Raw genomic sequence first — 26,679 nt, forward strand, 5'->3', positions numbered from 1 at the left:
CTCCCGCTGGCCCTACCCCCGCGGCCGCTAGGTCTGGCACTCGCGCGCCGCAGTCTGGGAGCCCAAGGTCACCTAGGTCCTAGAGCGATCTGTAGACCCTTGGAGCTCACCGCGCGCACCCAGACCACCCGAGCGACGGCCGCGCAACCAGCCCTGGCCAGGCAACGGGGCAGCCACTGCGCGCAGGCTGACTCAGGCTACCCGCCCAGATTCAGAAAAAAGACCGTGGCCACGAATAGATTAAGGTCTTTAAAACCCCAGAAACGGAAAGTTTATGTCCTCCTCTGATTTGTTTTAGGAAACAAATATATGAAAAGTCCATGACTTCAGATTTTCCGTTCGTTAAAAAAAATAAAATGTTTCAAAAAACTTTATTGTGCCCATGCCAAGCCCCCACTTGGCCTGGCTGTCAGGTTCTCCAACCCTGCTGCAGCCTGAGTCTCCTTTTTTTTCGTAAATGCATGAGATACCATTTAAGTAGGGAAATCATATAACTGATTATGACATGGGCTTTCTACCACGATCCTGATGGCTTTTGGATGTCAGGGAATGAGTTTCAGTTGGTGGTGCCCAAATCTTGGTTTTCCTCTCTAGAAATGGGAGTCTCAAACCAAGACTTGCTTTGATATTTAAAATGTGTCTGCGGAAAACAGCAAATACAGGGGCGCCTGAGTGGCTCAGTCAGTTAAGCGTCTGACATCAGCTAGGGTTATGTATGATCCCGGGGATCGTGAGTTTGGGCCCTGGTCCAGCTCTGTGCTGACAGCTCTGAACCTGGAGCCTGCTTCGGATTCTGAGTCTCTCTCTGTGTCTCTCTCTTTCTCTGCCCCTCCCCCACTTAAACTCTCTTTCAAAATAAATAAATAACTTTAAAAAAAAACAGCAAATACATGTATTTCCTTGTTTACTAAACTCTTTCACATGCATTATCTCATGGGCATGCCATTAGCTATTGCCTCCTTGTAACTCTTGGATTCTGAGATGCCACTCTCTCCTGGTTTTGCTTCCAGTTTCTTGATCTTTCAGGCTTTTTTTTTTTTTTTTTTAACATTTATTTATTTATTTTGAGAGAGAGAGAGAGAATGAGTGGGGGAGAGGCAGGGAGAGAGAATCCCATGCAGGCTCTTCCCTGTCACACAGGGCCCAATGCGGGGCTCAGTCTCACAAACTGTGACATCATGACCTGAGCAGAAATCAAGAGTCAGAAACTTTACCCATCGAGCCATCCAGGTGCCCCGTCGTTTCAGTCTTGAGCCTTTTCCACTACCTCTCACAAATCTGGTGTTGCCAGGTTGGACTGAGAACCACTGCTCTGTGCTCCTTGGGCGAGAACACTGCATCTGCTTGGTTTTACCTTGGGGATGTGTGTTTGCAGGTAATTTGCAAATCTATATTCTCCATTCCTGACCACTCTCCCTCAGTTTTCATATTCATACCTGACTGCTGGAACTAGTGTGTCCTACAGGCTTCTTGAATTCAAAATGTGTCCAAATTTCATCTCCAGTGTCCAACTGGATTTCCTGCAAACTTTGTTTTTCATAAATGAAGCCAGAAACCTGGGAATCAACTTTGATTTCTTCCACTCTTTCACATCTAATCACCAACTCCTACATAATCATGTAGATATCGGTTTTGTCTTTTCAGTCCACTCCCACTGCTAATGTTCTAATTCAAGCTGGTAGCATGTCTTACTTGGAGTATTACAAGTCCTTCACACCAGGTCTCCATGCTGCCTGTGTTAATTTCTGCATCACTGTCCTTACGTGTACCCCCCTCCCCCACTTTTCTACCTGTTCACAGGACGGTTGAAAACCATCCTCTCCAGCCTTATGTTTGACTTTACTTTCCATTTAATTGGTCCCTTTTCTCATCATCCTTCCTGGGTTATAATAGGACTGCAGCTGCCATCTTGCAACCACGAGGTGACCTTTATCATTAAAGCCTTGTGCAAAGGATGGCAGAACAGAAACCTGGAAGGAATCTGCAAATGATGACACCACTGGGCCACTGTGTCAGTCCTCAACTAGTCACCCCTGACTTTTCACAAGAGAAAAATAACCCCTAAACTATTTGCTGCTGTTCATTTAGGTATCTGTCTCATCCTAACTGATACATCAAGCTTTAGGCAAATGAGTGAAAGATAGATAGTGGTCTCAAGGGACCTCCGCCTTCACTATACCTGGGCTTCGCTCTACAAAAGCTTAGGCTGGCCAACCATTAGATCCCTTTTATGTGTGAATGCACATTCTTGCCAATGAAATACAACACTTGAGCATGTTGTCAACCAATCAATCATACCTTGGTTATGAATGAGAGGTCATTCATTCAACATGCTAAGAGAAAGTGAATTTAAATGAGAGGATAAATAAGCCTGAAGTATTCTGAGAAGCAATAATTGAATGGGGTTGCAGGGGAGATGTGGGGCATCCTGAGTATTCTGTGAATAGAGAGGAGAGGTCAGCCAGAAAAGACAAAGAAGCAAAAATGGCAAGGGATGCTGGGACCAGCTTTAACTTTCCACATTAACTAGTTTTAAATTATTGCTTTACTGGGAAACTTTCTCTTTTTAAAGCTCAGTACGTTGGCTTTTTTTTTTTTTTTTTTTAAAGGGAGAGATAGGCATAATAGAAGGATTTGGTAGACTGATGATAAAATTAAAAAATAAGCAGGAAAAACTACTTACTCCATTTCAGAACATTTTGACACGAGACAATATGAAAGGGTCTTCATAGTCCCTGGGGGCAGCTGCTTTACCCGGCATATACTTCCCTCTTCCTACAGTTTTCCCTACAAAAGAACTATTCTTGCAGAAAACAGAAAGTAGAGCATATGACAGGGTATAGTCAAAGCCAGGAAATGACTTTGAATGGGCCTCTGGCAACAGGACAATGAATTTCAATTTCATTTCCCATCTTAAGATGGAAAGGTGCAAAGGATGATTAATATTAGTTTATGGAAAATAGGCAATTACACAAAATACAGGATCAGAACCAAAATTCGTTTTTAAAATGTGAGTTTTTGCCACTTGGAGGATGTCATTCCAAACTCTTAATTGTATAATTACAAAAAAATTCATGTTTATACTTAACATAAAATTCATGTCACTTATCACAAAGTTAGACAGTCAAGTGTATAAAGGAGAAACAAAACAGAAGCAGTATTTACAGATTTAGACTACATGAGACATCGTGAAGATTCTTCTGTTAATAAACCACACAACACATAGTTTTACACACATTTTGAAAACGATGCATCTGTGAACAATATGAAAAAAGGTCATTGCACTAAAGACTTTAAATTAAATTCAAGGTTGTCATGTTGCAGGTTTTAAATTAAACTCAAGGTTGGTAGAGTTGAAGACTGAATGCAAGGCCAAGGTCATAGTGATAAAGACTTTAAGTTCGAGGTTGTAGTGATGAAAACTTTAAATTCAAGGACAGATTGTCTAAGAAAGGACAAACAACTAGCATTCAAACTATTAGGTCAATTAGTTCCCCGGGAGTACAAAATATATAGGAATCACTAAATGGATTAGCCTAATTACAAATTCTGTTCATTTCTAAATAATTCACAACTGCAAGAAGTCTTTTCACAGAATCATTCAGTCACATAGCTTCTCTCTATCCCTGTGTAGGTATTTCTGCTACATTTAAAAATCCTTATTCAAAACAGTTCCCTCCCATTTCCCTATCTGTAGAAGTATAAAATCTTTTAAAGCAAAGCAATGTCTGTTCTTTAGCTAGAGAACTATTCACCCATGGACTTCTAAAAGAGGGGGAAAAAAAGAAGGAAAAAAAAACGATTCCCATTTCCTCCTCTACCTCAGAAACACAAAACAAACCAAAACAATCCAATTCCTAATGCAGTGTCGCAGAGAACCCAGGGCCTGGAACAACATTTCATGCTAGTTTTCCTGCTATGTGCTGAGAACAGTTTAGTTATTTACATTATTGAGAAATCTACTTAACAAACTGGATTCATGCCAGTGCTTCCCGCCTGCAGACCCTTGCTAGAAAAGGCGAGAGCAGCGGCGCCTGCGAATGGGAACATCAAAGACTCTCCTTCGTCTCTCTTCCTCGTCATCTTCATCAGATTCGTCCATATCTGCCGAATCGTCATCGTCTTCCTCCTCCTCCTCTTCTTCTTCCTCTTCCATCTCTTCATATTCGTCAGGACCCATTTCCTTGAAAGAGAAGACAATCTTTTGATAAGAACTTCCATCAGTGTTTTATACTTATTTTATGTAAGTTCTCACTTATCTATAAACAACTGGACATGCCATATATGAATTTCTATAGACTTGAACAATGTATTTTCATAATGCATATGCTGATGCAAGAATCTATATATGTATAGATACATATATGTATGCTGATGCAAGAATATATATATGTATCTATATATATATATATATATATATATATACACGTTTTAGAATGCTCAATGTGGCTTTAATGGTAGATATATTTCATTAATACAGTATTTATTTTTTACCTGGTAGTTGATAATTTGTACAAGGTAGCCAACAGACCACTCCTAACAACCCAAGATAAAATTTTACTGAATTTATTTCAGTGGATTATGTAACAATTCTTTATTAATCTATATGCTTGTAGAAAAGATGATGCAAAAATATTAATAAGGTATGACCTCTACTGGTAACTTTTATGTACTGTCACGAGGTTTACTAGATTTCTATGGAGCTCCTACTATAAAGACACATCGATTCAATTCAACCACCATGGGTAGCCTCTACTTTGAAATTAACTCACTGAAGGCTCTCTGAATAGGGCAATAGTGAGGTTGAACACGCAATATCTGATCATCTCATGGAAACTTCAATTCTGCTTAAATAGTGTCTCTAATCAGGTCTTGATTTACTCTGCTGTCAGTTTTTCTCTTTCCTACATTTGAAGACTCAATGAGAGGAGTTGCTATATGGGACAGAGTTCTGAACAGCAGGGAGCACCTAGGTGGTGATGTAGGAAGTACTGGGAAATGTGGGATGTGATGTCAGCAAAAGCCCTTCCCCCGAGGCCTTTATGGCATTTCATATCCAGCACTCACTACCCCTCTGATCTCATCTCTGACCACTCTCCCCCAGTCACTGCACTCCAGCTACATCGGCCTTCTTGCAATTCTTCAAACATACCAAGCATTAGTATTATGTTTATGTAACATGAGTGCTTCAGGGCCTTTGCACTTGCTGTTCTTTTGTTTGGAACACCATTCTCCCACATAAATCCACCTGGCTCCCTCTACTTCTTTCAAGTCTCAAATCACATGTCACCGAGGCATTCCCCAACATATCTTTATATGAGAACAACCCAACAGACACTCCTTATATCCTTTACTCTGATTTTTCTCCAGAGCACTTTTTACTACTTGGTATAACTAGATAGTGTTTATTTGCTACCCTTGTCTCTTCCAGCTAGAATGTAAATTCCAAGGTAGAGGTTTTTTTGTGTTGTTTTGTTTTTAATTTCCTCAACTTTCTTTTTTTTTTTTTATTGAGGTATAATTGACATACAACATTACATGAGTTCCAGGTGTACAACATAATGAGTTGATATTTGTATATATTACAAAATGATCACCACAGTAAGTCTAGTTAACATCCGTCACCATACATAGTTACAGAATGTCTTCTTGTGATGAGAACTTTTAAGATTGATTCTCTTAGCAACTTTCAAATAGGCAATACAGCATTAACTATGGTCACCGTGCTGTACATTACATCCCCGAAGGCAGATTTTGGCTGTGTTGTTCACTGCATTTCCCCCAGCACCTAGTAGGTACTCAATAATATTTGTTGAGCAAGCAAATTAATTAATGTGGGAGAAAGAAATTGTTCTTTAGGAGCTGTCAAAGGATTGTCACTTAGGATTTATTATAACACTAATAACAACAACATTAACAACAATCAGAGAAAATATACATAAATATGACATGATATTCCATTATTTTTATTTTTTTATTTTCTCAATCTAGGGAATGAAGACTTTAAAATTCAGTAGAAGGTTCCAAAGGGGCGACGGGGAAGGCTTAGGAAATTCTAAAACATTAAATTCAGGTAGCATGATCATTAGTCATCTTAATGAAGAAGAGAACAGAAAAAACTGTTAAAGAAATCAACGCGGCTAAAGAGGGAGATTGCTGATGGTCTCTGATAAAAGTGTACACACAGAAGCAGCAGATGGAAAGAGGCGCACAGGGGTAAGATGGAAATAAATAAGCAGCGGGAACCTCTCAAGTGTCCAAAAGCAAACAACAAACCCACCTAGAGCAAGAAAAGGCTTAAGATCAACCAAAAGTATATTTTATAGTGACATTCAAAGTATAAAGCAAAAGCCAAGTATTAAGTACAATAATTATCATATGGTCAGGGCACAAAAAAGGAGAACAATTCCATTTCCATATCAAGAAAACAAGTATTTCCACAGGGAAGGTACAATACAAGTACAACACAATACAAATACAATCCCCACTGCCTCTTTCATGTTGATTAGAAGTAAGTCCAGAATTCTCATTTCTTTTATTGATTTCTCATCCTTGAGAGAGAGAGAAACATTTTCCACAAGGCATGTCAAAATTTTATATGCTTATTTGTGGTTGGGAGGAAATTAAAACTCTAAATAAGTAAGAACATGGTTAAGAGGGTTGAACATGTAATGAGTTTATTATTATAATTTAAAATTATAAATTTAAAAATTGTAAACTTTAAAAAAAGAGTATGTAAATATTATAAAACTTCTCAGTTTTCATTTCTAACATGATAAATATTGATATAACCCATATAAACAAGAGTTCTTTGAAGTCCTCAATAATTTTTAAAAGTTTAAGGGAGCCATGAGACCGAAAAGTTTGAGAACTACTGTCCTAAATTAAAGACTACTTTATACCCCACCCTAACAAACATTAAAAACAAGTCTCAACAGGAGCAAGCTGACCCCACAGTAACTTAACTGCCTGCCCAAACAAACCTCAACATTCTTTACACTTTACGTCTGGAATATTAGCAACTTTAGGACAAGAAATATTATCAGAGACAGAGAGAGAGATTTCATAATAATAAAAGAAAGCACTTCATTAAAAAAACATAAGAATCCCAAGCATATTTGCATATAATTATAGAGCTTCAAAATACATGAAGCATATCTGATAGAATTAAAAAGAGAAATGGACGAAACTAATTGTGGTTGGAGATTTCAACAATCATCTTTCAGAGAACAAGGACAAAAAAAAAATCAGTTAATATATAGAAGATTTGAAAACAGTCAACCAATCTAAACTATCATTTATAGTATAATATGCCCACGGACAGCAGAATATACATTCTTTTCAAATACACAAGGATTAGTTACCAAAATAGACCATAATGCTGGGACATAAAACATTTAAAAGGGTTGAAGCTACACACAGTGAGTTCTCTAACCATAACAAAATTAGAAATTATTAAACAAGAATTAACTGGAAAACCTCCAAATGTTTGAAAATTAACACATTTTTAGAAAAGTTACAGACCAAAATTAAATTACAAGGGAAATTTGAGAATATTTCGAATTAAATGTTATTGAAAACAAAATATCGAAATTTATGAAACACAGCCAAAACAGTGCTTTAGCGAAAAGAAAGGCCTAAAGTCAATAATCTAAACTTCTACCTTAAGAAGCTGGTAAAAAAACAAACGAACCCCAAAGTGGTAGGAGGAGATAAATAAATATAACTGCAGAAATCAATGAAATAGAAAATGAGCAAACAATAGAGAAAACCAGTGAAACCCAAAGTTGTTCTTTCAAATGACTAGTAAAAGGGATAACCCCTTAGGTGAACTGATCAACAAAAGATATAAATTACCAATATTAAGAGCAAAAAAGGGCATATGACTACAGTTCTTGCGGCCATTAAAAGGATATCAAGGGAATATTGTAAATAATTTTATGCCAGTAAGTTCAACATTTAGACAAAATGGACAAATTCCTTGAAAGACACAAATTACCAAGAGTGAAACAAGAAGCAATAGAAAATACATTATAGAAATTAAATTCCTATTTCAAACTTTCCCACCAAGAGAACTCTAGTGCCAGATGGCTTCACTAATGAGCTGTATCAAACATTCATAGGTGATACCAATCTCATACAGAAACTGGACTGGTCAAAAACAGGAGAATGTTATAGGAAGTAACAAATTCCTGGTGCTGGAAATATACAGTAGAAAGCATTCTTCCACTGGGAGGGAAGCTAAACTTCACTTCCAAACCCAGACTGTAGATCCTTTTCACCAGACATGCAAGCGTAATGGCCTACAGTCTCAACATTATCCTTCTCTTTCCAAACGGGGAATGTGTCAGCTCTAGGCCTGATTAATATCATGTACATCTTCCCACACTTATCTTGGACTCGCCCATCAGGGTCATCCCAGGAGCCGGAGGGCCCTCTCTGAACATTCAACGCCTATGACTCAGTTACATTCTGGGTATACAAGTCATATTTTATTTTATTCCTATTATATAGCTGGAGCCTCAAAATTCTCTTTAATCCATAAGCTTTTATAATCCATAAGATTGGGGTACTGCCACAATCATAAGGTAATCCTAAAGATGAGATTTTAAAATTATACCCAGTTGATTTAGGAAACAATCCCAAAGAGAGACGACTACAAAGAGGGTTTAATGGGTAGACTTGTACTTTTAGTAGTCTCTCTATAGGATATTTGTATTACTTTACAAAATTGGGATTTTTAGCAAAAACACTGCAAGAAATTGTTTTCCTAATCTTAATGAAATAAAATAAAGCCTGTTCTAACTGGTCTAGTGTGGTGTTTCTCATTAGGCCACAGAATTGTTTTTGGAAACAGTGGAAAAGAGACTGAACCTTTAAAACCAGTAACTATTTTACATGATACTATGATGGTGGATACGTGTCATTATACATTTGTCCAAACCCACAGAATATCTAACACCAAGAGTGAACCCGAATGTAGACTATGGATTTTGGGTGATTTTGATATGCTAATGTAGGTTCATCAACTGTTAACAAAAATACCACTCTGGTAGGAGCTACTGATAATGGGGAAGTCTGTGCATGCATGGGGGCAGGGGGTATTTGGGAAATTTCTGTACCTTCTGCTCAATTTTCTATGAATCTAAAACTGCTCAAAAAAAGTGACGTCTATGAAAAACAAAAAACAAAACAAAAAAACAGCTAACAGTAGAGTTACTCTGATTGAAGTGTATGCAGTCTAGCTTACTTATTATCCACCACCCCTACATATTCACATGGCCCCCCCATGATATTTCCACAGAATCTCTAGGGTTCTCTGGGAACACCATTTGTAAACCATTTGTCTGGCTAATCAACAAAATCCTTCTGTGGAGTTAATTCTACAAAGTCACATAAATCAGTCCCAGAGGAAAATTTAACTCACCAATCGGGCTATAGACACCCTGAATGTTGGACAAGCCATATGGAATCGGGGAATAGCAACATTAAAGATCTTGTCTTTAAAGTAAAGAAAATGGAAGGTATAATATCCTTCCATATATCCTGATGTTGTAGAAAATGTGGTACAACTTGTATATTCATATACCCGACCTGGGCTGATGATTGGAAATTCACCTGCAGAGAAGACAGTAATAAGAAACCAAGGTTTATACCTTGAATTTTATAATTCAGTTCTTCATCACAGCAAATAAGATAATGCCCTCTGTGGGATTATGCAAACTATGTTAAAGTAAATGCACGATTAGAAAAAAAAAACAACTAAAAGGAAACATAGCAAAATGTTAACAGTGATGGTATTAGGGTTCAGAAACTTAAGATAATCATAATCTTTTAAAAAGCTGAATGTCAATGACAATCAGAGCTAAAGATGATTGAAATCCACAGATAAAAATCTGAGCTACTGATTTTAACATTTCCCCCAAATTTCAAAGAGATGACCAGTATGAAATTTATTTTCTCCTTCTGCTCTATGCCCAGTAACCACAGAATATGATAACAAATAATTATCCCACCGAAAAAAAAAAAAATAAAGAACTTAAGAAGCAAATAAAGAACTCGGGTGATCTACAGAACGGAAAATCAATCCCTGAATAATTGTTTGCTATAATTTTAGAAAAGTTCATGTTTAAGGTACTAATCTAATAGAATAATGATCTTTACACATTATATTTATGAAGCAAATATTGGAGTCAAAGAAAGCCCAAAATCTATGATATCTTTCACATTGGAAACACAGCTATTAAAAGATCAGTCTTATCCACTGACTACATCATGCATTTTCCAAGCTGTATGCAACATAGATGCTCTCCAAAATGTCTTAGAGGCAACTGATATGTAAACCCAAATCTCAAGTTACATACCAACTACTCCAGGTCCTTGAACTTCTTCTACATCACCTTTAGCATTCGTTATTCTCCAATAGCGACTGTCCAACTGACAAGCCTTCTCAGGAAGTGCATCCTTTGACATTTCAATCCTGGAGAAGGGAATGGGGTGGTAGAGACACAAATCTGGCCTGATTTTGTTTCTTTTGTTTAAGAGCTATAATATTTGGACTAAGACTATGAAAAAGTTCCCAAAGGAAATTAAGAAACCCAACCCAACGTCTGTGTTAACCATCTATTCCTATAAATTCTCAAAGATAATGGCTTGATTAGCTTGACTCTCCCACAGAAATGCTTTCACTCAATTTGCTCACTTGACTTTCCGTAAGAATCAACAATAGAAAGGGCAACATAAAAATTTATAAACACACTGGGTGATAATAATCTTTTGCTGTTCAAGTAAAGATGAATGTATGAAATGCTTACTAGAATTCAGTGCAATGAAAAATTTCTGTTTCTTTTTCACAGGACGTTTCCCTTTTGCTTCTAGAAAGCTCAAAGCAAAATGTCACTAGTCAGTTACTAGGATTACACCTTGACTGTTTCCCAATACTATTATTTCCCCCTTTTCTCTAGGAATCTGCTGTCCCTTATTTTGAGTACCCTATAAGCAAGTGTCGGTATTATAACTTTAAGCATGTTTCAAGCCGAGGCAGGATTTGAATTAAACAATTAAAATAACAAACATCAGGGCGCCTGGGTGGCTCAGTCAGTTAAGCATCCAACTTTTGATTTCAGCTCAGGTCATGATCCCATAGTCCTTGAGATTGAGCCCCACACTGGGCTCTGTGCTGACAGCGCGGAGCCTGCTTGGGATTCTCTCTCCTCTCTCTCTGCCCCTCTCTTGCTCACACTTGCAGGCTCTCTCTCAAAAATAAATACACTTAAAAAAAAATCCAAAACACAAACATCTGCACATATGTAACTGGATATATCAAAGGCTGCATATAATACCAAAATCCTATGATGCTCCCTGGTTAGTATATGGTAGCAAAAATATTTCCAGTGTATATATATGCATGTATATGTACTTTTCAAATATATATAACACATCATAAAAAATAAATATAAAAATAAATCTAAAAACAAAGTATCCTTAATCCCTTAGAGCAATGAGCTATCTTTATGTCACAGCTCAGAGTACTTCTAATTAAAGCGAATTTAAGGGGCGCCTGGGTGGCGCAGTCGGTTAAGAGTCCGACTTCAGCCAGGTCACGATCTCGCGGTCCGGGAGTTCGAGCCCCGCGTCAGGCTCTGGGCTGATGGCTCAGAGCCTGGAGCCTGTTTCCGATTCTGTGTCTCCCTCTCTCTCTGCCCCTCCCCTGTTCATGCTCTGTCTCTCTCTGTCCCGAAAATAAATAAACGTTGAAAAAAAAAAATTAAAGCGAATTTAATATTTGTTTTTTATTTAACCAAATCCAGTGCTTAACACCGTGTCTGATACTAGGCAGCACCTAATAAATATTTGATTTTTAACTGAATATAGGCAAGCTAACTGAAATTTAAAATGCACGGTTTCATCCTGGGCAATTTGATAGCTTCTGGAATGCATTACAACTCTCACAGAGAGCTTTCATGATGATTACAACTTAGTGTCCACCTCAAGGAACCTGGCACAATTCTTTAAACACAGTACATCTGCAAGAAATAAGTAACTTGGAGGTTACTGGAAACTCAAGTCCCTTACGGACACTAGCTTATAAAAAATTTTGTTATCCACGTTCCTCCACACCTCAGCAAGAAGCTGTCTTTCAAAATGTGTTTCATGTATCATGTCAAAGGGGAGAGAACAACACAACCACAGGATATAGCCCACCATTAACTGAAAGGCGACCCCATTTACAGTTCTCACCTGATTCGGTATGTGAAGAAGTAGTGGGGTGGATGTACAGAGCTAAGTTCTGGCAGAAACGACGTGGAAACTGACACTGTAATGTCCCCAGTTGTTGCTACACACTCTGGATCATGAACATATCTAGATAATTTTAAAACATTAAACATTTTTTAATCAACTAACTTCAAGTCTCTAAGATGAAAGATCTCAAGATACAGTGTGAAATGGCTTTTACTTCATTTTAGGATCAAAAATTTAAACCATATTTGGGAACGTAAAGGTATAGTCCCTTTCAGCTTAGAAGAAAACTATAAATTATGAACTAGAAAACCTTGAAGACTTTAGATCTGTAAGGACAGCAGCCAAGGCTCAATGAGCAGTGGTTCCAGTAATGATTCACTGATTAAACTGGAAACTGAAAAGAGTTTATCTCATTTTTCAGAGCCAGGAAACTTTTGGGACACCTGAAAGTCCTATCAACAGTGGCTCTGACAATAAAATGTGTTAGCAAGTTATTCTAGAGACCTCTAATTTCTAACTAATTGGTCATTTCTGCCAACCAGGCTACTGTGAACCAATATTGCCTCTACTACTATCTGTCACACCTGGAGGGTTCATTTAGAGACAATAAATAGTATTTGCCAGGAGTTAGTAGTTACTGACTTCCTATTCAAAATAAATCCATTAACTGGCAAACAGCTTCCCCCACCCCAAAGGAAACTATGTATAAAAAGAAACTATACTACAAAGCCCTAACTTCTAAATCAAAATCAGTTTTTTCTCTTGATCCTTCAAGAGAAGAAAAATGTTGCCTCTCCAAGTGTCTGAATGTGGCTTTAAAGTGACAATAAAGTAGTGGCATTTAAGAAAACGAGAGGTTCTATTATTAACCTTCTTCCAAACTTCATCTCAAGATCTGTAACTCATGTTTTTTTCTGATTTACAAATATTTTTATTCAAAAAGTCTTGAGTGAAATACCTGAAAATCTGGTCTCTGATGATAGGGAAGCCACCCGATACAACATTGTTGACATAAGAAGTAAACCAGTCAGTAAAAGTAGCACCTATAAACCAGGAAGGGGTGGGGAGGAAGAAAAGGACAAATAATTTTTGCAAAATCTGTACAGGAAACAAGTAAACAATGGTAATTTCTCTATGCTTAAGATATGAGGTCAAAACTAGAAACACAGATACACTTCTACTTACCGTTCACAGATCAATTTCCATTCTCAATTCTCATCTCATTCTTAACTACCCTGCTAGGGAATCTTCCATCTACCTGCAAACTATTTTTATGCTTATAATTCAATAATAAATTTTTAAACTTTATTTTGTGCTGGTACAAGAATAAAAAGCCTTCTTCTGTCTATAATTTCTAGAACATATGGAACAAAAGAGATACAGCTATGTTTAGAAGAAACTACAGGAAAAATATCAGCACCTATCCTCAGATGATCAGGGTATACCCTTGGCCCAGGTACGTCCTGACTCATGCACGAAATTCTGGCAGAAGCCAGGCTCAGTCCGGGCATCTAACAAGGGTAGGGCACTGTGGAGTTCTGGGCATCAGGCCAATCCCAAAGTAGTCTAGTTGCACCTCTACAGATTCAAATGCATTACAGTCCTCCATATTCAACGACCTCCATTTTCTTGTCCAGACCGGACTACACATCCGTGATCTACCGAGTGGATCAGTGACAAGTATTTACATGAATTATGTTTGCCCCTCCTAGGTAATATAACATAACTTTCTCAGACCCCCATTATCTATTATTAATACGACTCAGTGCCTGGCAATATTAGTCCCTCAATCAATGTTTTTCTGTATTTCTCTGTAATCTTGTTTCTAGTAACCCAGTTCTTACATTCTGCCATGCTGAACACTGGAGCTAAATTTATAGCATTTACTTACTATTCTACTATTCAGAGAATAATAGAAGATACAATTTAAGCTTGGGTCTTGTGTCTAGCTTTAAAATTTTAAGGGCATCAACCGAGAGAAGGGAAACCACAATAGTAGGCTCTTTTCTCAGTGTCTACTAATGAATGACCTATTCTGACCCTTTATTTATTGAATGTTATTGTATTCAAATGATCACCTACTATCTATCCACTCTGAACAAGATATTAAGGAGCCACATGAATAATGTCATTAAAATTCAAAGAAGTTACAATTTTGTTTTTAGAACTAGTAATTTCCCTGTAAAGTTTAAAACATCATTTTGTATAATTCATGGAATAAAATGTTACGGTGAGAAAACCAAACCACAAATTGTTCATGGTTTACCTAAAAAAGAAATTGGTGTTGTATTTTAATATATCTTAATTTATTACAACACACACCCAAGTGTGTTCTTTAAAATAAGGACAAAATTTCCTAGGTAGTCTTCATTACTCAACTTATCTGAACAGCTTCTAGTTTTCTTAAATATCAGTTAATAATTTACCAAACACCAAGAGATTCCATCTTGTGTTTTACCAAAAATTCCAAGAAAGTCAAACTTAGTTGAATCAAGATGTAATTTATATATTCCAAGGTAGTTTACTTTTTAAAGTAAGCCTATATCTTGGCGTCTCTTTGATAACACTGGGGTTTTATCAAGGCAGCTTAAAGGAAGCCACTTTCTTATCTCTCCTCCCAGCACTAACTTCTCACCCCATCTCTCCTCCCTCACTGCATCTCAAATCTTTTGCTTTGCTGCTCTCTTACTCCAGGAGAAATCCCAGCTACTAGAATACTATTCATCAGACCTTAGTACTCTGCTGTAGCGGTGGGGCCTTCCACACCATGTCAGACCAGCACCAAACTAAGAATAAGAAACTCACAGAGCTCAGCTGGTAGCTTACCTTAGAGTTCAGGAAGTCTTTAGTTTATAAATTAGTAGCACCACTGTTCTAGAGCCATGGTGATCACCTCTGAAGGTATGTGCTATGCAAAGATGCCAAAGAGGGCAGTGAGAAGGGGCATACTCCCCAGAGGGCACTTAACTTGGAAACAACAGACTACAGGAATCAGGGGGAGCTAAAAGCTAGAGGCTAAGTTAAATAGTTTTTTTGTAACTTACCACGTAGGGGTGAGAGTTTCTTGATATTGTGAAGCATATACCACAAATCCGTAATGTGTCACAGTGTGGAACAAATGGAGACTAATACTCTGTTCGAGGTTCCAATTAGGAGATATAATTAAATGCAGACACCTTAGCCTCCAAGGCCCCTTTACTATTAATATATGGGGATGTGTAATATGTGCCTTTAAAAAGCAGAGTGGATAGTCAGGAAGCATCTCTTAAGGGAGGAAAATCTAAGCAAAACAAGATTGGATGAATAGCAAAGAGGTGAGCTGCAACTGCATACAAACTGTATTGTTCTCAAAATCCTGTGAGAAATACCTTTGAAGGCCAAGAAAAACTAGTTGTGCCAAGGAGTTCATCGAGCAGAGTTTACATTGGTTTCTGAAGACTGCTGTTGGGAGATCTCTAGTATGACTCACCAGTATTTTACTGTAATTGGCCCCACAGACTTTATAGGTATAAAGCTGTTTTATCTATATCTCTAATTATGTATTAATATGATTGATGGAAAGTGCATGCGTGTACACATATAAACATACTCATAGTAATTCTATTCATTTCACTGTTCTACAGCAGAATCCCAGGAGTACAAGATTACACAGGGCATGGCTTTTTCCCAAATAGAAAAGAAATTCAAAGTACAAGGGCTACTCGAATGAGAGCCTAGATGCAGTACTTTCTAAACCAGCAAGCTGTAAGAAGGACAAGTGTAAACTGTCAGCTGATCAAGTAATTGGAAAAGTTTTTACCAACTTCATTTTTTTGACAAGGAAGGAGAAAGGAAAAGGAAGACTGTTTTTTGTCCTACCTATGATAAACATGTCAATAGCAGCTGGATTCCGAGCCATTTGGTCCTAGGCAAGAAAAAGAATATTATAATCGAGAAAAATATATTTTACTTAATTTCTCATTGTTTGTTACCTGCATCTTTCCCTGGAGACAAGGCAAAATTGATCAAAATAACAAGTGCTCTAACCAACACTCGGACATTCCTTACACTTTTCAGTCCTGCTCTTATTAGGATTTCTATATTTAGGCCCTTTCTAGAAAGTCCTTAAAAGAGTGCCAGGCACTTCTCAATAACAGTTAAACCACTTATGTACTGCTATTACTGTTACAGTGAACTAAAAAAATTATCCTTTAAGTTAAGAAGTTAAGGTAAGAAGATAATACAGCCTATTAAGACAGGGCTCTGGATTCAGAGTCAAGAGACCTGAACAATTCTAGACTGGTCACTTCTCTCAGTAAATGGAGAGACCAAGCCATCATCCTACAACCTTACAGAGGTAGCAAGTCAAAAACGAGATAAAAGACATGAAAATGCTTAGGAAGAAATAAAAGCTATGAAAGCTCTTTAAATATTTTAAATGTTATATGGAGTCACGTCTCTGAGATACCTATGATTTTCTACTTTAAATTCTTCTTTTAAGTTAAAAGTTCACATCTTGGCAAAAATGAAGCCAGAAGATCTACAACTACAAAATTACAAAGAACTGAAGAAGTAAGAATGAAACCAAACGCCACACTGTCTGTGTTTATACTAAAATCATAACAAAAGCCTCCCAAAAAAAGTCATTATTTTTCAAGAACTCAAGCTATCTAATGAAGTGTTTAAAACGTTTCTATTGCACTCAGAACTTGAATCGATTGATGTTCAAAAGCTAAATTTTTTAAGTTGGAAATGTGTATTACAATTACTTCAACAAAATCTCATTCGTTTTCCTTAAATTTGAATTACCTTAACACATATCACAGCCCTCCCTCTGTGCACAGTGGTTTGCATTGATTATCCAATGTCTTCTGGCATTTCATTATGTCAGAATATTACGGCCAGATATTAGCCCTCTAATTAGATGGGCCTATAATTAAGTTGTATAATGCTCTATGCCATTCTACAGTTCTGAAAATTCCTAAGGCACACATTTATACACTTATCAGAACACATCTTACAGCCATATTTAAAAACACTCTCTACTTACTGGACATTGGTAGAAAACTTCATTTTTGTTTCGGCCCTCGGCAGCTTCCACTGCTATGTACTGACTCAAACCAGTATGTATGCAAAAAGTTAAAGGGAGACAGTATTTCAGTCCCTGTCTCTGCTGGAAGCCTCCAGCAGCCGTATCGACGTCTAACAAATCCTCAGAACGATAGTGATTGGACAGCGCCATACTTCCCAACAACCTAAGAACAGAGACTCAAAAATGTAATCAATTGCAGTGCCAAACAAACAGCTGTGCTTCATCCTTTTGATGAACGATGTTTACATCAACAGCTTTATTAGAACTGATGAATATGTCCATTCTAAAGCGGGAACACCAAAAACACCACAATTTCTTTACATTCAAACACTTGAGTGGAAAGATTCTGATCTAAATTAAGAGCTTAAGCGTCTAAAATGTCTTAAAGACCTTTTTAAAAGAAAAATCATTTTATTGCTTTCAAGACCATCTTGCCATAATATACTGATTTGCTAGTGTTTTGCTATATATGCGTGTATGACTATTTTAATGTTTGAAGGTGTAAACTCTGATAGTTTTATCTTACTACCACCTTTAGCTTACCCTAACCTACCAGACAATATCAGTGTAAACCAACCTAAGCCTTGCCCAAATTTTCATAAACTTTGGATGCATGGGGTCTAAACTGATCTCACTGCATATACATGAGAACATAGGTATTGGTCCTTGATAGAAAGAACCTTGATGGAAGGAATCCTTGATGATAGGATTCCTATCCTAAGTTTCACTATTTGCACTGAGGATAGATATAAATCCCTGTGTAGAAATTATGACCTGTTTGTCGTGTCAATTCTGGGAAACTCTTTTATTAAAGTTCTCTCCTATTTGCTCTTAAATTATGACAATTTTTTAATTTTTGTCAAGTTTCGGTTCAGTAGGGAAAAAAGACTAGGAAAAAACCAGCCAGTAATTTACACTTATTTAGTCCTAATTGCCCAATATTTGATTTCTGAATACTACCTTGTAATCTCAGTCTGATCACCCTGTACTCACTCAACCCTGATCTAAATGGTAACAGAGTCTCATATGATTCTTCACACACAAAGACACATCACCTTCCACTAAGAACAATGTAAAGTTCTCCCTAAACTCTTAGGAGCATTTCATTAAATGCAACGCCTCTGAAATAGCTTAATTTTCACAAAAGAACAAAAAGATTAGACCCAAAGTATATAGTTTTTAATACTGTGAATGAATTCGACAGCTACTACTACATGGCCTGCTTTTGCCAAAGGTTCCATAATGAATACTTCCTCTTAAAAAATAGGCCGTTTAATTATAGGCTATGCCTGAATAGGACAAAACTATACTTTCTTCGGTGTATGTAGCTCTGAACAAATTATTGCGTTTTATATATATGGTACTCAGAATTTATATCAAGCTCTTCAAAACCATTTACCTGGGACAGAGACTTTAAGGGTTCTGAACAGTTTTAGTTAAAATATACTCACACACACACATCCACCCTATGTACTACAGTACCCACCCCAACCCCAATCAGACTTTGTTTTAGAAGCATAAAGATGCATTGATAGAAATACTGCTTGCATGAGACATATTTACTTTAGTAAAATCAAATTCAAGCTATAGGGTTTTTTTTTTAAGATTTTTTTTCAGGTTTATTTATTTCAGAGAGAGAGAGCATGTGTCTGTGAGCAAGACACAGAATCTGAAGCAAGCTCTGGGCTCTGAGCTGTCAGCACAGACCTGGACTTGGGGCTTGAACCCACGAATTGTGAGATCATGACCTGAACCGAAGTCGGATGCTTAACCGACTGAGCCACCCAGGGGCCCCGAGATTTTGTCTTTTGGATTCTTACAAAGAAGAGGGAATTCCTGTACACCTTTAATCTGTCAAGAGCAAGTACAAATTTTTTTTATTTTCATTCTGGGAAATCATTTGTGTCATTAAAAATAATCCAAATGGCAAACATCTTACCCAGGAACCACTAACTTCTGCCCATTGTGGATACGATATGAACATCGATAATCATCAGGAAGCTTGCAACCAATCTGAGCTTCCACTGCATCTAGGTCTTCCTCTCGAGCGCCCTCTGCAAATACACAAAAAAGCAAATTATGAAGAAACAATAATCCTTATATCTAAGGACAAATACAACCTTCCTCTAGCCAGTGGGACAATCGTAGAGCAAGTGAATTCTGTCCAAATTGTACTGCTGAAATATAGGGAAATTAGATGGAAAATTCAGAACAACAATATATCACTTTGGATTGACTCTGACATTTGAAACACTGAGAAAGAAACTCCTCAGTTTCCCCTCAACAGGGAAAACACTGGCACTCCGTAAAATATGGAAAGGTAGGCAGCAGGGGGATCCGCAGTAATTTTTTTTGCATTATGCTGCAAACTTTAGGATATATCTCATTTTTCTTAATCTAACACACTCACTCTTCTCTACTAAAAAAAAGCCTCTCCAGTTTGGAGAACCTCTCCAGTTCTCCAAACTGATGTTGTTCAAGAGTCTTAACATAGTCTCTCAATGAGAAATACAGGGCATAGGTGGATATAAGTTCATGCTGTGGGGAAGCCATTAACTTAAACCCAATTTTGCATGTTTGTAAGCTTGCCATATATTCCAGCTTCAAAAAGCCGGAAGTGATTACAAATACCAAGAGAAGGGATTCACTTCCAGCAATGGCTCACCAGGTTGTTGGAGCAAACTTCTTGCTGAGAACCAGGAAAATGCAACCGAAAATTGGTTTCAGGGCTTTTGCAGAACCTCAAAGACAGTGAGGACAGGGGGAGAGGAGAGTCAGAAGAACAGGGAAACTGAGAGCTCAGCAGGGCCTTTGGAGCAACCTTGTCTTAGAGGCAAGTGCCAAGCCTAAAAGCAAACATGTGGCTGAGAAGCTGAGCAAGGCTTTTGGCAGCAACACTGAGAGAATTTTCCAAAATTGATGAAAACACCAAACCACAGATTCAAGAAGCACTTCAGCCAGTGGAGAACAGTTATAAAGAAAATCATATCTAGACTCATTATTGGGAAACTGCTGAAAATCAGAGACAAAGAGAAACCTTAAAAAGCAGCCAAAGGGGGAAAGTCAGACAGTCCCCTTCAAAGGTATAACAATCAGACTGACAGCTACATTCTCAACAGAAACAATAGAAGCCAGAAGAATGGTATCTTCAAAGTGCTGAAAAAAATAACTGTTGACTAAAATTCTATACCCACTGAATATATATATTTCAAAAGTGTAGGTGAAAGCAATACATTTTTAGATGAAAAACAATCTGAAAAATTCAGGAGTAGGGGTCTCTCCTTTAAAAAATTACTAAAAATGGGGTGCCTGGGTGGCTCAGTCAGTTGGGCATCTGACTTTGGCTCAGGTCACGATCTTAAAATTGGTCAGTTCATGAGTTTGAGCCCTGGAGCTGATAGCTCAGCATAGAGCTGTGCCTCCCTCTCTCTCTGCCCCTCCCCCATTCATGCTCCGTGGCTCTCTCTCTCAAAAATAAAAAAATATTAAAATAAATAAACAGAAATTTTTAAAAATTAAAACAAAACACTAAAAGGAATTCTTCCGGTAGAAGAAAAATGATCCCAAATGAAAGCATGAAGATGCAGGAAGAAATGAAGAGCAATGAGAAAAGGTAGATATGGAGGTAAGTCTAAAATGAAATTGAACTGAATATATAAAATAATAATAATAATCTTTTCAGGGATAGAAAATATGTTCAAAACTAAAATCACGAAAACTGTAACACAAGAGGCAGGAGGGAGATAATTGGAGTTAAAGTAGTCTAAGGTTCTTGTATTGTCCAGGAAGTGGTAAAAATACTAATTTACAATAGATTTTAATTAAATCAGAGGTGCATACTTTAATCTCTAGGGTAATTGCTAAAAAAGTTATGCAAGAAAAGGAGATACAGAATAAAACATAATTAAGAAGAATAGAAAAAAAGGAACATCTGTTCAGGAGCACAGATAAAAAACAATTAGGAACATGGCATATATTTAAATCCAAATACAGTAATAATTACATTAAATATAAATAAACTAAATAATCTAATAAATAAAAGAGTGACAGAAACAAAACAAAACACAATCATATACAAGAGAAACATCTTAGAGATGTAGATACAGAAAAGAAAGTTAAAATAGCTCTACCAAAATCACACAAAATAGACTTTCAGGCACACAGCGTTATCAGAAGTAACAGAAGGCTTTTTGTAATGGCAAAAAGGTTAAATTGACTACACAAATATTATAATGCTAATTTTGTGTAACTAATAACACAGCTTCAAAATGTATTTTTTAAAATAACAGAACTAAAATTGAAAAAAGATATATCCACAACCACAGTTATTAGTTTTCTATTGCTGTGCTATTAGCAGCTGAAACCGCATTCATTTACTATCCCACAATTTCTGTAGGTAAGAAGTCTGGGCATGACTGAATTGGATCCTCCGCACAGGTCCCACGGGCTGAAATCACTGTGTCAACTCCGGCTGCTATGCATCTTAGGTTATGCATCTTATGCTTGAAGTCCCCTTCCAACTTCACTGGTTATGGTCAGAATTCATTTCCTTGCAGTTGCAGGACTGTGGCCCTCAGCTCCCAGAAGCCACCTGCCATTCCCTATCACATGGCCCTCATCACAACATGCTGGTTTACTTATTCAAAGCCAATACGAAATACCCATGCTTCAAATCTCTCTGCCTTCTGGAAGGGCCCGGTTCCTTTTAAGGGCTCACCTGATTAGGTAAGGCCTGCTCAGGATAATTTTAATTTTGATTAACAATTAACTCAAATTCGACTAATTTGGGACCTTAATTAAATCTGCAAAGCCCATTCACCTTTGTCACATATTACCTAAAAACAGGACTGAAATCAATTATCTCCAGCACCACTCACACTCAAAGGGAGGCTATTACCATACCAGGCATGTACAGCAGGGGTGAATCTTTGGAGCTCTCTCAGAATTCTGCCTACCACACTGAGAAATTTTAACATACCCCTCTCAGTAACTAATAGAACAAGTAGACAAAAAGAAAAAAGAAAATAAAATCAGTAAGAGTGCAAAAGATTTAAACAAAATTAACAATTTTTGCCTAATTATATATACAGTACTGAATCCAACAATCGCAAAATATGCATTCTTTTCAAGAGTCCATGGAACATTTACCAAGACAGAGTATATGCTGGACCAGAGAACAAAGCACGACAAATTTCAAATGACTGAAATCAGAGTATATTCTCTGATCCAGTGGAATTAAAATATAAATTATATTAAGATTACTTTTTAAAAAAACTCAAATATTTGGAAATCAAGCAATACGTTTCTATCCAATCTGTGGCTCAAAGAAGAAATCAAAAGAAATCAGAAAATATTTTGAATCTCACATAAATTAAAATACAACATATTAAAACTTATGAGATGAAGCTAAAGCCATGCTTAAAGGGAAATCTGTAGCAAATGCATCTGAAGAAAACAAGAAAGCCTAAAAATTTATGATCTAATCACCTCAGGTAAAGGAAAAAGCCACAGTAAACTCAGAAAGAAATCAGAGAAATTAATGAAATAATAGAAAATGAATATAGAGAGGATTAACAAAGGCTAAAGTCAGTTCTTGGAAAAAACTATTAAGGTTAACTCTGATCAAGAATAACAGAAAAAGCACAAATAATATCAGAAACGGAAAGGTGAAATCACTACAGATACAACAGCAAGCATCATACAGGTAAAAGGATATTATAAAAAACTTTACAGCAGTAAATTAGAACATGTAAATGAAGTGGACAATTTCCTAGAAATATACTCAAAACTGACATAAGAATAAGTAGAAAATCTGAATAGTACTCTAATAAAGAAATTGCATCTGTAACTTAAAACCTTCCCACAGTGAAAACTCCAGGACTGAGTGGCTTCGCTGGTGCATTCCACTAACAATTTAAGCAAGACAGACTACCAAGCTTATATAAACTTTTCCAGGGAACAGAAAAAGAAGCAACACTTTCCAACTTGGCTGGCCTTTTATAAGGCCAGCATCATCTTGATACCAAAACCTGACAAGAACATTGCAAGAAGGAAAAATTACAGGCCAAAGTCTCTCATGAACATGGATGTAAAAACCCCAATCAAATACTAGCAAATCAAATCCAACATATGAAAAGGATATTACAGCCAAAGTATGTTTATTCCAGAAATACAAAGTTGGTTTAATATTCAGAAAATCAATGAATGCAATTCAGCATATTAACAGAATGAAGTAGGAAAATCATGTGATAATCAGAAGGCTGGAAAGTCATTTGACAAAAACTCAAGTATCCACACAAAGACAGGGGGGTCTGAGTTGGTTAAGAGGCTGCCTTTGGCTCAGGTCATGATCTCACAGTTCGTGGGTTCGAGCCCCACATGGGGCTCTGTGCTGAGAGCTCAGAGCCTGGAACCAGCTTGGTATTCTGTGTGTGTCTCTCTCTCTGCCTCTCCCCCGCTCATCCTCTGTCTGTCTGTCTGTCTGTCCTCTCTCTCAAAAATGAATAAACATTAAAAAAAATTTTTAAGCAGGAAGACAAAAATAGGGGCACCTAGGTGGCTCATTTGGTAAAGCATCTGACCCTTCATTTTGGTTCAAGTCATGATCTCAAGATTTGTGAGTTCAAGCCCCACGTCAGGATCTACACTGACAGTGTGGAGTCTGCTTGGGATTCTCTGTCTCCCTCTCTCTTTCTCTCAAAAATAAATAAACATTTAAAAAATAATTTTTAAATGTTTATTTATTTTTGAGAGGGAGAGAGAGACAGAGTGAGAGTGGGGGAGGGACAGAGAGAGAGGGAGACACAGAATCCCAAGAAGGCTCCAGGCTCTGAGCTGTCAGCACAGAGCCCATTGTGGGGCTTGAACTCACAAACCGTGAGATCATGACCTGAGCTGAAGTCAGACACTTAACCAACTGAGCCACCCAGGCACCCCTCAAAAACAAATAAACTTTAAAATAAAAAATAAAACACAAAGACAAAAGTAAAAAAAAAAAAATCTCTCCACAAACTAGGATCAGAAGAGACTTTCTTCAAGGTGATAAAGAATAGCTACAAAAACCCTACAGCAAACATCATCTTTAAAGGAGAAATGTTGAAAGCTTTCCCTCTGTGATCAGAAAGATAAGGATGCTCACTCTCAGCATTTCTATTCAACATCACACCGAAGGCCTTAGCCAGTGCAGTAAAACAGGAAAAAGAAATGAATGACGTGAAGACTGGAAAGCTAGAAGTAAAAGTGTCATTATTCAATATCCTTAGGGAAATGTAAATTAAAATCACCACTACATACCCACTAGAAAGGCAAAAAAAAAAAAAAAAAAAAGAATGACAATGTTAAAGTGCTGGTAGGACTGTAAAGTTTTAGAACCACTTTGGAAAATTAATAGTATCTTCTGAAGTTTAACATAAGCATACTCCACAAGCCAGGAAACCCAATCCTCGATATTTACTTGATAGAAATATGCTCATATGTACACCAAAAATTATCTGTAACATTATTTATAATAGCCCCAAACTAGAAATAACCCAATATCCATCGACAGTAGAATGAATCTATAAATTAGAGCCTACCCATGTAATGGCAGACTATAGTGCAACAAAAATGAACAAGCTACTCTTACACACAACACAGTTGAATCTCACAGACAAAATAGAAATAATTCCCATAAAATATAGACTTAATCATGCAATTTATATAAAGTTCAAAAAGAGAAAACTATTCAGTGGCACTAGCAATCAGGATAGCAATGACCTCTGAGAAAGATGGGGTGGGGGCGGGGCTCTAGGTACAGAAAATCATTCTACTTCTTGACCTGGAGGGTGTTACAATGGTCATGTTTATGTTGTGATAATTTATCAAGTTGTACACTTATGATCTACATGCATTTCTGTATGTTAGTAAACATTACCAGTGATGGCGTGTGGATGATAATCTTTCTAAACACCTATTACCCCAATCTAATCATAAGTAATTCTTCAGACAAAGCTGTTTTGAGAAACATTCTACAAAATACCTGACCAATACTCCTTCAGACTATCAAGATCATGAAAGACAAGGAAAGACAGAGAAATTGCCACAGACCAGAAGACAGTAAGGAGACATGACAATTAGAGGCAATGTGGTATTCTGGATTGAATTCCAGAATCAAATTCCATATTAATGGAAACTGTGGTGAAATCCGAATGAAACCTGGAATTTAGTTAATAGTTACATACCAATGAAGACTTTAGTTTTGACAAATGTCCCGTAGGGAGATACACTAGGGGAAACTGAAACTGGGTGAAGTGTGTACAAGAACTCTCTGTACTAGCTTTGCAACTTACTGCAATCTACAATTATTCCAAAATAAAAAGTTTATTTAAAAAAAAAAAGTTTAGTACAGAAGAAAACATGAATAGTTGCCTGAACCAGAAACTGAGAGGAAGGAAACTAATATTGGTATAGTTAGTGCTACATGTTGGCATTTAACATATAACCTTAAGAAAATAAGAGTTTCTTGAAGAAGAGATAGCTGGACGGAAAAAAGTAAAACAATGACAACAAGAGAGAAATATAAGGAAATACATGTTTACAATATAGTAAAATCAAGGTTGAGAGAGACATCATCTTCCTAGAGTAGAATTTGGGCCACAACCAGACCAGGTTCAAATCTCAGCTCTACCACCCACGAGCTGTGTGATCTCTGGCAAGTAATTTCACCTCTTTAATCCATTTCATCTGCCAAATGGGGAATAATACTACCTGCCTGAGAGAATTATAGTGAGGATTAAATAAGCTTCCTGTGTTTAATATAGTGCTTTCCTGGCACTCAGTAAATGTTCATGTACTTCCGTTGCTCCTTAGACTACTTGTGTGAAAAAGCAGGGAAAAGGTTACCGGGAGCCAAGAAACCTCCCCTGAAATTCTACCTCTGTCACTTACTAGTTATGGGACCTTGTGTAAATCACCTAAACTCTCTGAGCCTGTCCCTGCACCTGTAAAACAAGGGAACTGGTATAAATCGGGGACTGACAAATTACAACCTGCAGCCCAAATCCCAGCCTGCAGCCTGTTTCTCTAAATGAAGTTTTCTTGGAACACTGCCTCGCCCCTTTGTCTATGTATTATCTATGGCTGCTTCCCCACAATAACAGTAGAGTTGAATAGTTGTGACAGAGACCATCTTTCTCTCAAAGACTAAAATATTTACTATCTGGTCATTTAAAGAAAAAGTTTGCCAACCTCTGGTCTAAATGGTCTCAAAGGCCCCTTTCAAATCTGAAGTTCTAAGCCCACATGTAAGGTAAATATGGAATCTGAAGACACATGTTATATACCATTAGATAGATTGGTACAAGATATATTAATATACCATCATTTCA

At 37.1% G+C, this 26,679-nt stretch overlaps 1 protein-coding gene across 1 annotated transcript in view; it reads right to left on the reverse strand.

The window, feature by feature from the left end:
- Window positions 1-2,984: 2,984 nt before the first annotated feature.
- Window positions 2,985-26,679, reverse strand: part of FBXO3 (F-box protein 3) — a 32,310-nt gene continuing 8,615 nt past the window's right edge. Inside the window, exons 4-11 of the mRNA XM_047877354.1 lie at window positions 19,254-19,368; window positions 17,273-17,477; window positions 16,102-16,147; window positions 13,202-13,286; window positions 12,241-12,363; window positions 10,365-10,480; window positions 9,428-9,618; window positions 2,985-4,183 (exon numbers count right to left, since the gene is read on the reverse strand). Coding sequence (XP_047733310.1) covers window positions 4,010-4,183; window positions 9,428-9,618; window positions 10,365-10,480; window positions 12,241-12,363; window positions 13,202-13,286; window positions 16,102-16,147; window positions 17,273-17,477; window positions 19,254-19,368 — 1,055 coding nt within the window. The 3' untranslated portion in view covers window positions 2,985-4,009. The remainder of the gene's footprint in view (window positions 4,184-9,427; window positions 9,619-10,364; window positions 10,481-12,240; window positions 12,364-13,201; window positions 13,287-16,101; window positions 16,148-17,272; window positions 17,478-19,253; window positions 19,369-26,679) is intronic.

This window comes from Prionailurus viverrinus, chromosome D1 (genome assembly GCF_022837055.1).
Source record: "Prionailurus viverrinus isolate Anna chromosome D1, UM_Priviv_1.0, whole genome shotgun sequence".
Classification (NCBI taxonomy): Eukaryota; Metazoa; Chordata; class Mammalia; order Carnivora; family Felidae; genus Prionailurus; species Prionailurus viverrinus.